Source organism: Mytilus edulis, chromosome 1 (assembly GCF_963676685.1).
Source record: "Mytilus edulis chromosome 1, xbMytEdul2.2, whole genome shotgun sequence".
In the NCBI taxonomy this organism is placed as follows: Eukaryota; Metazoa; Mollusca; class Bivalvia; order Mytilida; family Mytilidae; genus Mytilus; species Mytilus edulis.
In genome coordinates this window covers 100,856,154-100,868,934 of record NC_092344.1, presented here as the reverse complement: position 1 = coordinate 100,868,934, position 12,781 = coordinate 100,856,154, and the positions used below count along the sequence as shown (strand labels likewise).

Here is a 12,781-nt window from a genome sequence, read left to right as displayed (position 1 = left end):
TAAACCTGTGACAACTACATTCATATTGATCCTAGAATAAAACAACTATTAATGAACTCCTTTATTCGTCTTAGAAATATCCTTGTTAAAATTCAATATAGATGTACAAAATGAACATTGCATTACTTTCTATTTGTTTTACAATATATTATTTCTGAATGTACAAAAAAAAACCCAGAAAATACATAAAGCAAATGTATCCAAAAATAAAAATGGTTTCTTCTTTATTCATTTAACTCAATACAGAATTAAATGAGGAAAATCAAGTGTCTGAACCTGGCAAGAATACCAAGGAAATTTATAAAGTAAAACATTTGAATTTCTCTTATGTATGTATCGCAATAAAAGAAATGCATATAACTGAAATGGTTTGGCAGCAAAACTTGACATGTCTAATCATATAGTGAGGTAACTCAAAAACAGATAATACAACTCTCCAAACCTCACAATAATACTTGTCAAAAAAGTAAAGAGGAGAATCTATTTCTGGCATTGAAGAAGAAAAGAACTACTAGCAGATAGGTTAATATTTGGGACAAGCATTGTACCTGACAACTGTCACATTTAGAACCAATAACATTGGGTAAACAGTTACAATACCCAGTGTTCATACTACACTGATATGTCTGGTTAGTTCCATCAGGGTCACACTTACAATCTGATGTAAAACATAGAAGTTATATTGGCATTGAATGTCATTTATATTCAAATCAATTAATTTAGTATAAAAAGTTTCACTTTAAAAGTAATCTGAAAATTTTGTGCTACAAAAAACATGTAAAAAGGATTAAAATTCTAGAGATATCTGAACTTAAAACTGGAATTTTCTTATCAAAAAATTTCATCATCAACATTTAAAAAAAAAAAGACTTTAAAGATATTGTATAAATTATTTCCGACAGAATATTTTGATGGAATGACATACCAATGCACCCTCTATAAGAAAATCCATAAAACCCTTCCTTGCATGTTTTACACTGAAGTCCTGTTACACCTGTCTTACAAACACACTGCCCAGTGTAGGGATCACACTGGTCCCCTACTGAACCCTGATCATCACAATCACAGGGGAGACAACCCTCTTCCATCTGACCAAATCCTTTCTGTAAAGTCAATACAGTATCTAAGCTCTTATAATAGCAACTGTCAAGTTGTTAAGATTAAATGCATTTAAGAGTCAATATAATTAGTGAAAAATAAGTTATCTATATAAAAAAATATAAATGTTGTTAAAAGTTAGTTAATTGACTCAAACTGCTGTTTATGTTAAGGGGTTATGTCTTAATGTTAGTTGTTATATTAAAAACATGTCTTTTACTATGTTTATTGAACTATTTTCTATCACTTGAAAATGTGAAATAAACTGGGGTATTGTTTTCTTGTAATTAAAAAAACAGAAGTATGTATTTTCCTACCAAAAGTTTGAAAGAACAGTCCTCTGTAATTCTGAAATCATATTTTTATTGTAATATTCTGATATTTTTTTGCCTGCCCTTTGGGTAAGCTTTAAAAAACCAGTATTCTGTAGTTATACCCAACCCACACACCTTTTATAAAAATCTTGCCTGCTTAAACTTAATAAAAAAATTAATTTAGATGTTCATATTTTACAAGTGACTGTCTTATCTCCAATTTCACACATCTTCTAATCTAATAATATCTGAATCCCAATTTTTTCAATAGTTCAAGCTATTAATCAAATGCACTTCTTAATACTAAATGTAAACTAAAAACCCAAACCATTCATTGTTAGTTCATTACTGTAACCAGACTAATTATAGTAAATATTTCAGATGCCATCTTTACCTGACATAGATCACACTTTCTTCCTCCAAAGTTTTCTTTACATTGACATTGACCTGTATAACGGTCACATGACAGACCAGTGGACCCGTAACCATCACAATCACATGCTGAAATATTACAATAAGTATCAAGAAAAAAATGAATATTCAATAGTCTTTATAAACTATTAAAAACTTAAAATATTAATCAACTTAAGATCTAAAATTCCAAATGAGGACAATGATATTAGTTTACCCTTTATTTATGAACCTCAGACTGTATGTGCTACTGCTGCATTAAGCAATCACAAATCAATCAAACTTGATAATTTCCATATTTTATCATATCTTGTCAAAGTTACAGATGCAATATTTTAATGTTTTTATAACACCACATTTTAAAAGTTATCATCATCATTTCAGTATTGTCAACTAACCATAATGTTATTGCATTAAATTTTGATGTAGTTGTTGTTGAAAGAAAGAGAGCAATAGCTAGTCTTTTTAATGTCATAACTTTCCTAGTGTACTGTAGAAATAATTTTGTATAGCAAATATAACAAATTAATCTGTAGTCATCATTTCTAGTTTTGAATTTATACGTGTTGAACTATAAGTCATATTTGGTATAGTTCAAAACTCATACCCGCGTCCTATCTAAAAATTGCTGGGCTATAATAAGACTGTATACTCTTTTTAGATGTGCAAAAATCATCCAATTCAGACATTTTCAAGTTTTTTCATACTGAGTGCTAACCATACCTGAGCAGTCCCCATTAACAGCTGTACCATAGAACCCAGGTTTACACACACCACATCTGTCACCATCAGCATTGTTCAAACATTTTATACATCTCCCTGACATAGAATCACAGCTGAATGGATCTCTCAAATCAATGTTTCCATTACATTCACATGGTCGGCAATAACCTCCTGGTATCAAAGGGTCACCATAGTAACCTGGACCACAACTAAAATATTCAAACAAATTTTCAAATATTTATTTATTTCAATGGTTTTCAAATGTTACATTTGATAACAAAATAAGTTCATTTATCTAATGTCTTATAATACACAGAAAGTGCATGCATCATCATAATTACCCTCTTTAACTAAATTTCAATTTAAATTTATGCTCTAAATCTGAAAATTTTCTCTGGATTTAAATTTACAGCCTTCCCGGCTGCAAAACAATCAAAATTTCCATTTTAATGTAAAAACTTACAGTTCACAATGTACTCCAACATGTCCTGTCCTGCAGTTCAAACAATGGTAATTATCTTCATTTAAAATCACAGGGTGCCACTCACATTTGGTGGCAAAATTATTTCTTGGATCAGTTGATGGACATGCACATGCTTTACAGTCCATGGGAGTTCCTTTCATAGGATCACCATAGTAACCAGGTAAACATTGATCACATCTGTCCCCTGTAGTGTGATCCTTGCAGTTCTGAAAAAAACAATTCTGAATGCTCAAGACTTTACAACAACTACAATAGACTTCTAAGAATCACAAATATGTGTCTGAAAGCAGCCTTGGAATGAGTGATTTTCTTGCCGTATTGAATACCCATTAGTGGTCTTTCTCTGTTTTCTACTCTTTAGTCTCGTTGTTTTTTCTTTGACACATTTCCCATTCCATTTCTATTCTCAATTTTACTATTTTTTCTCTTTCTCCAATGAAAAATGTACAAGGGATCTGACACTGCTCACCAAAGTATTTTTGAATTATTCCAAGGGGTTTAAAAAAGTACTGTTTTCTTTAAATTATAGCATCACATTTTAAAAATATTCCATCATAAAATCAATTGTGATAGCACAATGGTTAAAAATATATATACGGCAAGATGGTGCTATAAGGCCCAGGGAAAAACATTTAACTGCAAATAAATAAGACCACAAATTGTTTGTTGATGATATTTCTACAAAACTAACACATATCTCTTAAACATCATTCATAAAGTAAGTTGATATTAGAACAGATATTTGAGCAATAGATATCCATAGTTAAAATTATAATTGTTAATAAAGAAATAAATCATAATTTTATGACATTTATTAACTTAAACATGAGAATTTATCTTTAGCTATGTCCCAGCATCTTTTTAAAAGATTAATATTGGAAATATCAGGTCAACTTTTCTATACATCTTCAAGGTCAACTTTCTATACATCCTGAAGGTCAACTCACTATACATTTTCCAGTATTTGGGTCACACTTGTCAGCATGCTGATGACATTGACATGGCTGACATCTTCCTCCATAGACAATATCATCTACCCTTCTGTAACCTGGCTCACAACTCTGTACAGAATAAATAAACAATATCATAACTTGCATGAAAGTAATGAAAGTTAAATACAATCATTAAGTATAGAAATATTTATCAAAATTTCAAAATCAGAACTGTCCAACATGAATGTGTGTTAAAACCAAAAACAAGCAACCAGAAACAGAAACATATGGTTTAAAAATATTGAGATGATTTCATCATGTTTCTGGGATTCCCCCCCCCCCCCCCACCCCTTATATTTAAAACCCTAAGGAGTAAATTGTGTTTTACTCTTTGGTCGGGTTGTTGTCTCTTTGTCACACAGTCCCTATTTCCATTCTGAATTTTATTCTCTAACTCTCTAACAAATAAATTAAGTCACATGTAATTATTTATTTATAGATAGTTTTAAGGTAGAAATTGAAGGAAACAGTATAATACCTACCTCACACGATAATCCATGATACCCTCGAGGACAATTACATTTCTCTACAGTAGGTAGTGTAAGGTTGCTGGGAGAGGAGGCACTCACTGTATCTAAGGTTACACTTTTCAAACTGAAATTAATGGTAATATGAACCAAACCTGTGTTAAAAAGGTTTACTATATATCACAACTACAGAAATATAATCAATTATTAACGTCTTAAATTCTATGTTGAGTATAATATGCAACATGTCTTCTTATACTGCAGAACTGCTTTGCTCTACATGGTAGTCAAGTAACAAGAGAGTAATGTATACTCAGCAAGATTCATATCACACAGTTTACCATTTTATATATTATCTAGCTCTGACAAAATATCTATTTATTTCTGTCTTTTGTAGTGAAAAGGTAATTTACAGAAGAAAGGGAAGAGTGTTGTATAATACATACTACATAGTTTTCTGACCTGTACTGTAGGTATAGTGACAAGATAATTAACAGAATTAGGGAGGAGTGTTGTTTAGTGTACCATATACATACTACATAGTTTTCTGACCTGTACTGTAGGTATAGTGACAAGATAATTAACAGAGTGAGGGAGGAGTGTTGTTTAGTGTACCATATACATACTACATAGTTTTCTGTCCTGAATGGTATGTAGCTCTGATCAGTAGTCTTTCCACATTATATAGAACTGTCATGAAGTCTCGTTTACTGACAGGTTGTAAGTCTACATATCTTCCTCCATCGGTCATTCTTGACCAGTTATTCTCAGTCAAGGCCAACCTCTCAGTGTGATCATTGTTCTCTCGGACATAACCTTTACCACTGGCTAATGTTATGTTGCTTCCCTGAAAGAAAAGAGTACATATTTGATAATTCAATTTCAAGCTAGTTTGAAATGGAAAGGATTTTATTTTTAATGCTTGGTAATACTTTGTTTCTATTGTCTGAATCTTGCTACCACATATTTATCTATTTTTATAGAAAACAGTTTCTCTAATTTTATGTAAATATAAAATATACAGAAACACCAACCTGCATAATAACATTAACATCATAGATATGTCTCTGGAATGGTACTGTAGTATCTAAATCATATTGTAGTATATACTCTAATGTTCCTCCGTATGATGTTAACTGAAATTAAGAAAAAAAGATGATTAAACTCCCATATGTCCCCTTTATAGCTTTAATTTAAACCAACAAACAAATCTTCACAGATGCACCCTTTTTTTTTTTATCTATGTATAAAAATGAAATTACCAATTTTCTCATTACTGAATATTGACTAATAATAGTCACTTTAAACCAGTCCCAACTGTCTTTCTCTGTAATATGCAAATCTCTAGTTTTTCTTTTTATTAAATTTGAAAATATTCTACATTGTTGCTATTCATATCCCTCTAAATACAATAATAAAAATATCTAATACAACAAAATGAACAGCTTTTTCTATGATATCAATATATGTTGATATTATAATACAGCACTTACTCTGTTGCCTAAATATTTGATTGTAGCTTGCCAGTAGTATATAACATCAGATCCTGTCTGGTCCAATGAATTCTGGGTAGAAGCTGGGTACGACAAATACTCAAGCCATCCCTGATTGTTTGGTTGGACAAACAATGTAAAACCATCAGTGGTCAGTGTGGTAACTGTCCATCCACCCATGCCACCTAGTAAGTGTGATATCTGTCATGAAGGAAAATATGATAAATTCTGAATTTCTAAGTGTTCTAGTAAAGTCATTGTCACTCATTCTACTAAGTAAAAAAAATATAATTGATTCCAGTTTCCTTCACAACCATAACCTTAAAAGTTTTTATTTTTTGTTTTTTTATAGTTTTTTTTTTTGTTTTTTTCTTTTAGCTATACAATTAAGTATTTTTTTATGTAAACATTACTCAATTGTTTTGTTTTAAAATATTTGGTTTGAACATCACAAATTTAAAACTGTAACTTTACTTTTCGACAATTAATAAATATAAGAAGATGTGGTATAAGTGCCAATGAGACAACTCTCCATCCAAGTCACAATTTGTAAAAGTAAACCATTATAGGAAACCCATATACAAATAGTTCCTACCTTCATCAATCTTAGATCAGAGCTTTGGCATATAGTTGATATACCAAAACAGAAACATTTCCTACAACCATCTCGATTATTTCTATCTAGATTGTAATATCCCTGCTTACATTGGTCACATGTTAGTCCTTCCACATTTGGCTACAATGTAAAAAAAAAACATAAATGCATGCATGAAGTTTAATCTAAAACTATAAATATATGATTCAAACCTTTATATTTTTTATAAAGCCTTTGAGTGTTGAGAAATCTTCAAAGCTGAGATTACTTCCAGATAATAATTAACAGCATAAGGCTATTTATAGCAAATTTTCAGTGTATCTGCATGCCTCTCTTGGTACAGTCAAGTCTGCAAAAAAACAATGCCATTGGCTTGCATGTATTACCAAAAAAAAAAAATCAGTTATCTCCCCTACTATCTGAGTTATTTCCCCTTATTTTGCTTTTTATATTGATATTTAAAGTCTTAAACATGAATCACATATTGTTCTCAAAATAGACCAATTGCTATCTGGTACTTCAAAATCTAAGTTGGAGGAAGACAAGAAAGCCAAATTTTTTACACTAAGAATTCTTCAAGCTTGACAGTTAAAATAATGTCTTAAATTTGTTGAAACCAAGTGATTCGTACCTTACATAAACAGTTTCCATCACACCTAGAAGGATCAACTGACCCAGCAGGGTTACATGGACAGGGTTTACAATAAGGATATCCATAGTAACCAAAGGCACAGTCATTACACTGACGTCCACCAAATCCTGGCTTACATATGCAGTCTCCAGGTTGCTGAAATAAATGAAAACATAGTTTAAGAAAAGCTTTAAATGTGACTAAAATAATATTTTGTAGAGTGCTTTTTAAAGACATTATGTTCTTAATTTATCAATATATTGTATCACAAGTGACTGCTTTTCACACAAATGCATTCAAAAGTTTTTCTTAAGTTTCATTTTTAACCATGTCTTTTGATATGAGGGTCAGAACAAATTTATGGAAAACAACTTACAAATCCTCCTTGAACACGACTATCATCAGTATAACATCTATCAGTAGAGCCTAATGTTTCTCTACATCTGCACTGCCTACATGGATACTGTGAGGTGTGAGGTATACCAGAAGGACGATAATATCCATCTATACACTGTTCACAATTTATACCAGTAGTATAATCCTGAAATAAAATCAATCATTTGTTAACAATATTAGAAGTAATTGGTTGACACTATAGTTGAATCTTTGTCAGTGCTGATTTTTTATATGACTTAATATGTCTTGTTGTACATGTGTGAACTCTTGTGGTCCTATTCCTGATTATTCCTCTGTTTTCACATTGTACTGATTATTATTTATAAGTCTAGAAAAACATGGTTCATTTATTAGTTGAAAACGTCTTGAAATTAAGCTTTGGGAGGGATCACTCTTAAAGGTGTCAGACCACAAAATAAAAATCCCTATCTGTTCTACCAAATTTTGCAATTTTCACAGCTTTCTAATATTTTACCTTAAGTTAAACTTCATAGAAACCAGGTATATCCTGAATTGTACATGTATCAGTTCTCTACATGCCAATTTTCACCATACCTTTAAAGCCTTCTAACAAAATAACTGACCTTCGAAACAGAGGTACTCCAAAAATAACCCCTGGTTTTCTGGAAATCTTAAATTAGTATGCTATGGAGCACATTAATCCTCAATTTTTAATGCAAACTCATAGACAAGTAAATTTTGGGTCAAAATGGTCAAGATATATTTCTCTTTCACCAAAAGTTTTATATCTGCGAATTTGTTGGTTAGTTTAAGTAAACAAGGACATCAAAAGCACTATTTTGTGTCAGAGTAGGGCTACTTTTACATACGTTCTAAATTGGAGGGAGTAATTGGTGGTCTGACACCTTTTAAAAGAGATAGGTAATTTGTGTTTTTATCTACTTTGAGCTTCTTGCCAACTGATGAATCAAGCTCATTCAAACAGATTTTAACAGCTGTTCTTACAAGTGTTGGTATGCTGTGCTCAAGTCAATACTGAGTGCTCTCTCTTTGTTCATTTTTTTTACTAGGGGTAGGTGAAGAGTTTATTATGCTTTTGTTAAATTTGTTAAAGAATAATTTCCTTTTATTTTCAGTATAAAGGATAAGTTAGAAACCTTATTTGATATAGATTCTTACCTTACAGTTCAGACATACACCACCACCATTATATTCTCCTTTGATATCTAAACTTAAACCTCTGGCATCAACTGTAGCATTGTAAACACAGTCATCTGCATGGTTGTGACAGTTACACTCTGTCAAAATACACAGTTCAAACATCTTAGATATAGTATACATAGTGACCAGGTTGGTAAAAAAAAATAGGACTTAAAATTTGAACTATACAACTTTGGGATGAAACAATACTGTACATGCCCCAAACCCCTGCATTTATAGCATTAAAATCATTGCTATCTGGTTATTATAACAGATACATTCTGCTAAAATAAACATACAGTAACTTCAGACATAATTTCATAGTTTAATTCATCTGCATTCCATGTTTTTTTTAAGGTTTATTTAAAACATATGGTCCAGAGAGAATAAGTGCTCAGGTTTTGGTTTTGTGTGTATGTAAAACTTATTTTTAACCCCACAACTTTTTTGGACTATGCTATGTCAAGCTTTCAGGAGCATTTGTTAAATCTGATGCCTTGTGTAGGTAGAGTGCCACTATAAGTGCAGGGTATATTATATTTCTGTTTATCTTTCACTATATATATATATATATATCACAATATTCTGATAACTTACTTTCACATCCTTCCCCAAGATGGCCTGGTTGCCATTGTTTCTGATAATATCCTGGACAACATTTCTCACAGTTATTACCACAAGTATTGTGGGTACAGTCACATGATAATCTCTACAAATAGAATAATATTTCAAAGATTTAATAAACCAATTTTAAAAAAACCTTCTTTGTTGACACCTTGAGCAAATAAAAACCACTGAAAATGTGATTGTGTTATAAATGTTTCTCACATTGTCATTATGATCAAGGCATTGTAGTTCTAAGCAGCTTTACAATGGCAAAATAGACATCACATGATGATTACAAGTGTGTCTTGTCAAACTGCTACAAAACCATAAATTTGAATGCATTAGATCTGATGACGTAAGAAATGAATCAGTTTTATCCATATCATGGAAGGCTCTTGAAATATGGGTATGATCTACCTATCTTATTTTCATTGTAAACTTCAATCATGTTTCATATCAACCAAATAAACTATAGTGCCATATAATGACGATCCTAATGTAAAATAACATTCAAGCAAAAACAAATCATTCCAAAATCCAATTCTACATTGCAGCCTGTGCCAAACTGTTTTAATTAAGGTTTGTCTGATGAAAAAGAAATTTGACATTTTTCCATATACATTCAACTAAAAAATTTCTGTCTGACAGAAGGACTTTTTTCTTACATTTTGTCGGTCAGACAGAGTTTGGGATACACTGACATTAATTCTAACCTCTATACTTTTTATGTATATATACTTACATCAGTGTTTGCAACAGGTTGACAGTTTACAGCATGGCCATAACAAATACACTGTCCACCAATAGATATGTCTTTAATGGAATAGAAATACTGAAAAAAAGAAATGTAATAGTAAAAGGCAATATCCTATAAATCGTTATATGCTTAATATAAAAGTATTTTTTATGCACGTTGTTCATTCTCTTTCAGTACATCTTAACACTAGTTCAGGTATTGAAAAATACTGTAAACCAACTTATTTTTGTAAGCAATTTAATTGTACCACTTTCAAGAGTAAGAGAAATAAAACAAATAATAATTTGTGGCAAATATAATGAAATGGGATCTTTTCTAATTAAAGTTATCAGTAACAAAGTTAGGAAATCGTGAAACTAAATTGTTGTGAAGCTGGCAAGAATAGTCTTATTGTTAATAAAAGTAACTGTGCAAATAAGTTGGTTTACAGTCTAGAATTGGGGTGGGAGGTCTTGAAATTCAAAGGTAAATAAAGCTGTTTTAACTGAGTAATTATAACTCATTTGATTACTAGTCATGAATACTTACATTTATTTGACCTGTTGCAAGAAAATATCAAGAACCATAAAAATTAGTTCATTCTGCCAACTGTAACAAACAGCTTAGGCAATTAGTTTTCCTTGTTTGAATTATTAAACATTTGTCATTGTTGGGGCCTTTTTCAATAAGCTATGGGCTTTCCTTATTGTTTAAGGTCGTACAGTGACCTATAGTTGTTAATTTCTGATTCATTTGGTATCTTGTGAAGAGATGTCTTATTGGCAATGATACCACATCTTCTTTTTTTATATCTCCAGCATGGGAAACCATTCTATTTAAAAAAATGTGTAGTTCAAGTGTAAGGATATGCTGCACATTATTTCTATCTTCAATGTGGAATGCGGTTTCAGACTGGATAGCAAAAAGTAAAACTGACCTTTGCTAGTAAACCTTTCTGGTCAGATTCATTTACTACTAAATAAGGAAAAGTGACAGTTTTACATGCTTATATACAACAGAGGTCTTATATCCTACTTCTTTCCTGAGGGAAATAATAAGTCATAAATATTCTAACATGATTCTATAAGTATAAACATTTATTTTACACAATAACACTATCGTACAATTTGTTTTCTCTCATAATTTGTTCTTAATGATCTATTTTAGTAATAAATCATGTACTTTTAATATATTAATTTTTCATAACCTAAAAATGATTACAGTATACTAGAGAAAATGTGATATTATGAATGAGTTCCATCATAAATGTCATCAGCGGTATATATATTATAACATCACCTAATAATACCATAGTCATACAGTATGACATTTCATAATAGGTAAACAGCAAGAGAGTGTCATATTACTTTTTGTAAATAATAAATAATAGATGAAATGTTTTTTTCATTAAGATGGAGTCTACAATTTGAGAAACTGATCATTTTAAATGATCCACATAAAGACTGTTGCTTAAAACTATGGTTTATTTTTTAAGGTGTAATCCCCGGGGGCTACTTCCTATATTTTTAGTGGTATGAGTGTGCCTCAAAACAGGGTCGCTTTTTCATGCAATGCTGGTTAGAACAGGGTCCCTTTTTCATGTCCTGCTGGTTAGAACAGGGTCTTTTTTAGACAAAGTATTTGTCTAGAACAGGACCACTTAATTAATGGTTTAATACAGTCTAGAACCCAGGTCTAGAACAGCATCTATTTATATGGTCTAGAACTGGATACAGTTTCTGAGTGTGTCTAAAACAGGGTGTGTTTTTCAATATTACTGTTTAGAACAGGGTATGTTTTTCAATGTTTTCTGGTTAGAACAGGGTATGATTTGGCAAGTGCTGTCGGCACAGTTATACCCGAAAGGATAGTCAGTTTATTTATGTAATCATCACCTTTTTGAGGCTTAAAAAAACATTCAATAAAGATCAATAAATAAAACACTCATTTTGCTTAATGTCTTATAGCCTCTGCTGTACGAAAATTTTAGTTTACTGTTTGCACTATCAGCCTCTAGTCTGATGTCCCAGGTTAGTAAAACTATATTCAGTTCAGACTAGTAAGTATTCAAAAAGATTTGTAAGAAAAATATCACAATATTGGTCTTCTGAATAGAAGTTGGAAAAGATATTGGTACAGACAAGTGTATATATTATAGATTTTAAGAAAATGGCATGACTTTAATTGTAAAATCTGGAACAAGATAACACAAAATGACAATTATGTTTTCTGCATCAATAAATCTCTACAATTGTGCACTTTAAAGAACCTGAAAATAATGAAGTTATGTAACAAATGATAAATATCTATCCTTATACTATGACATGTTATCACAAAACTTTACAACATGTTTTATGTCATAATACACAAAGTAGGTCTATTCTTGACCCCAGAATAAAATTTCTCCACCCTCTTTTCACTTGGTTTTAAATTATCTTTTGAAAATGTTTACAAAGATTTCTTTAGAACAGATAAACTTTCAAATATAGGGATGCATGTCAGTTCAGTGGCACATATAGAATTACAAAAAGTGGGGCACATAATAGAAAATGTTAACAATTTCTCTTCAATACTAAGTTGGCATTTTTGGGTGTCTGATATGATTAACTGTGGATTCATTATAATTAGTTGGATTCAAATTTTCGTGGATCTCTTGGGTACAGGTGAACCACAA

At 31.0% G+C, this 12,781-nt stretch overlaps 1 protein-coding gene across 3 annotated transcripts in view; it reads right to left on the bottom strand.

Annotated features, from left to right (window-relative positions):
- LOC139516133 (laminin subunit alpha-2-like) overlaps positions 1-12,781 on the bottom strand; it is a 104,324-nt gene that overhangs the window by 50,717 nt on the left and 40,826 nt on the right. For 2 of the 3 annotated variants that reach the window (XM_071306024.1, XM_071306031.1), the window contains exons 6-19: positions 10,114-10,203; positions 9,363-9,474; positions 8,745-8,863; positions 7,585-7,749; positions 7,209-7,364; positions 6,578-6,718; positions 5,983-6,183; positions 5,524-5,625; positions 5,116-5,336; positions 4,505-4,616; positions 3,978-4,091; positions 3,010-3,236; positions 2,547-2,755; positions 1,807-1,913 (exon numbers count right to left, since the gene is read on the bottom strand). In XM_071306024.1, the coding sequence (XP_071162125.1) occupies positions 1,807-1,913; positions 2,547-2,755; positions 3,010-3,236; positions 3,978-4,091; positions 4,505-4,616; positions 5,116-5,336; positions 5,524-5,625; positions 5,983-6,183; positions 6,578-6,718; positions 7,209-7,364; positions 7,585-7,749; positions 8,745-8,863; positions 9,363-9,474; positions 10,114-10,203 (2,076 nt within the window). Of the gene's footprint in view, positions 1-548; positions 659-925; positions 1,104-1,806; positions 1,914-2,546; positions 2,756-3,009; positions 3,237-3,977; positions 4,092-4,504; positions 4,617-5,115; positions 5,337-5,523; positions 5,626-5,982; positions 6,184-6,577; positions 6,719-7,208; positions 7,365-7,584; positions 7,750-8,744; positions 8,864-9,362; positions 9,475-10,113; positions 10,204-12,781 lie in introns of all 3 variants that reach the window. The other variant, XM_071306015.1, reaches the window with a different exon arrangement.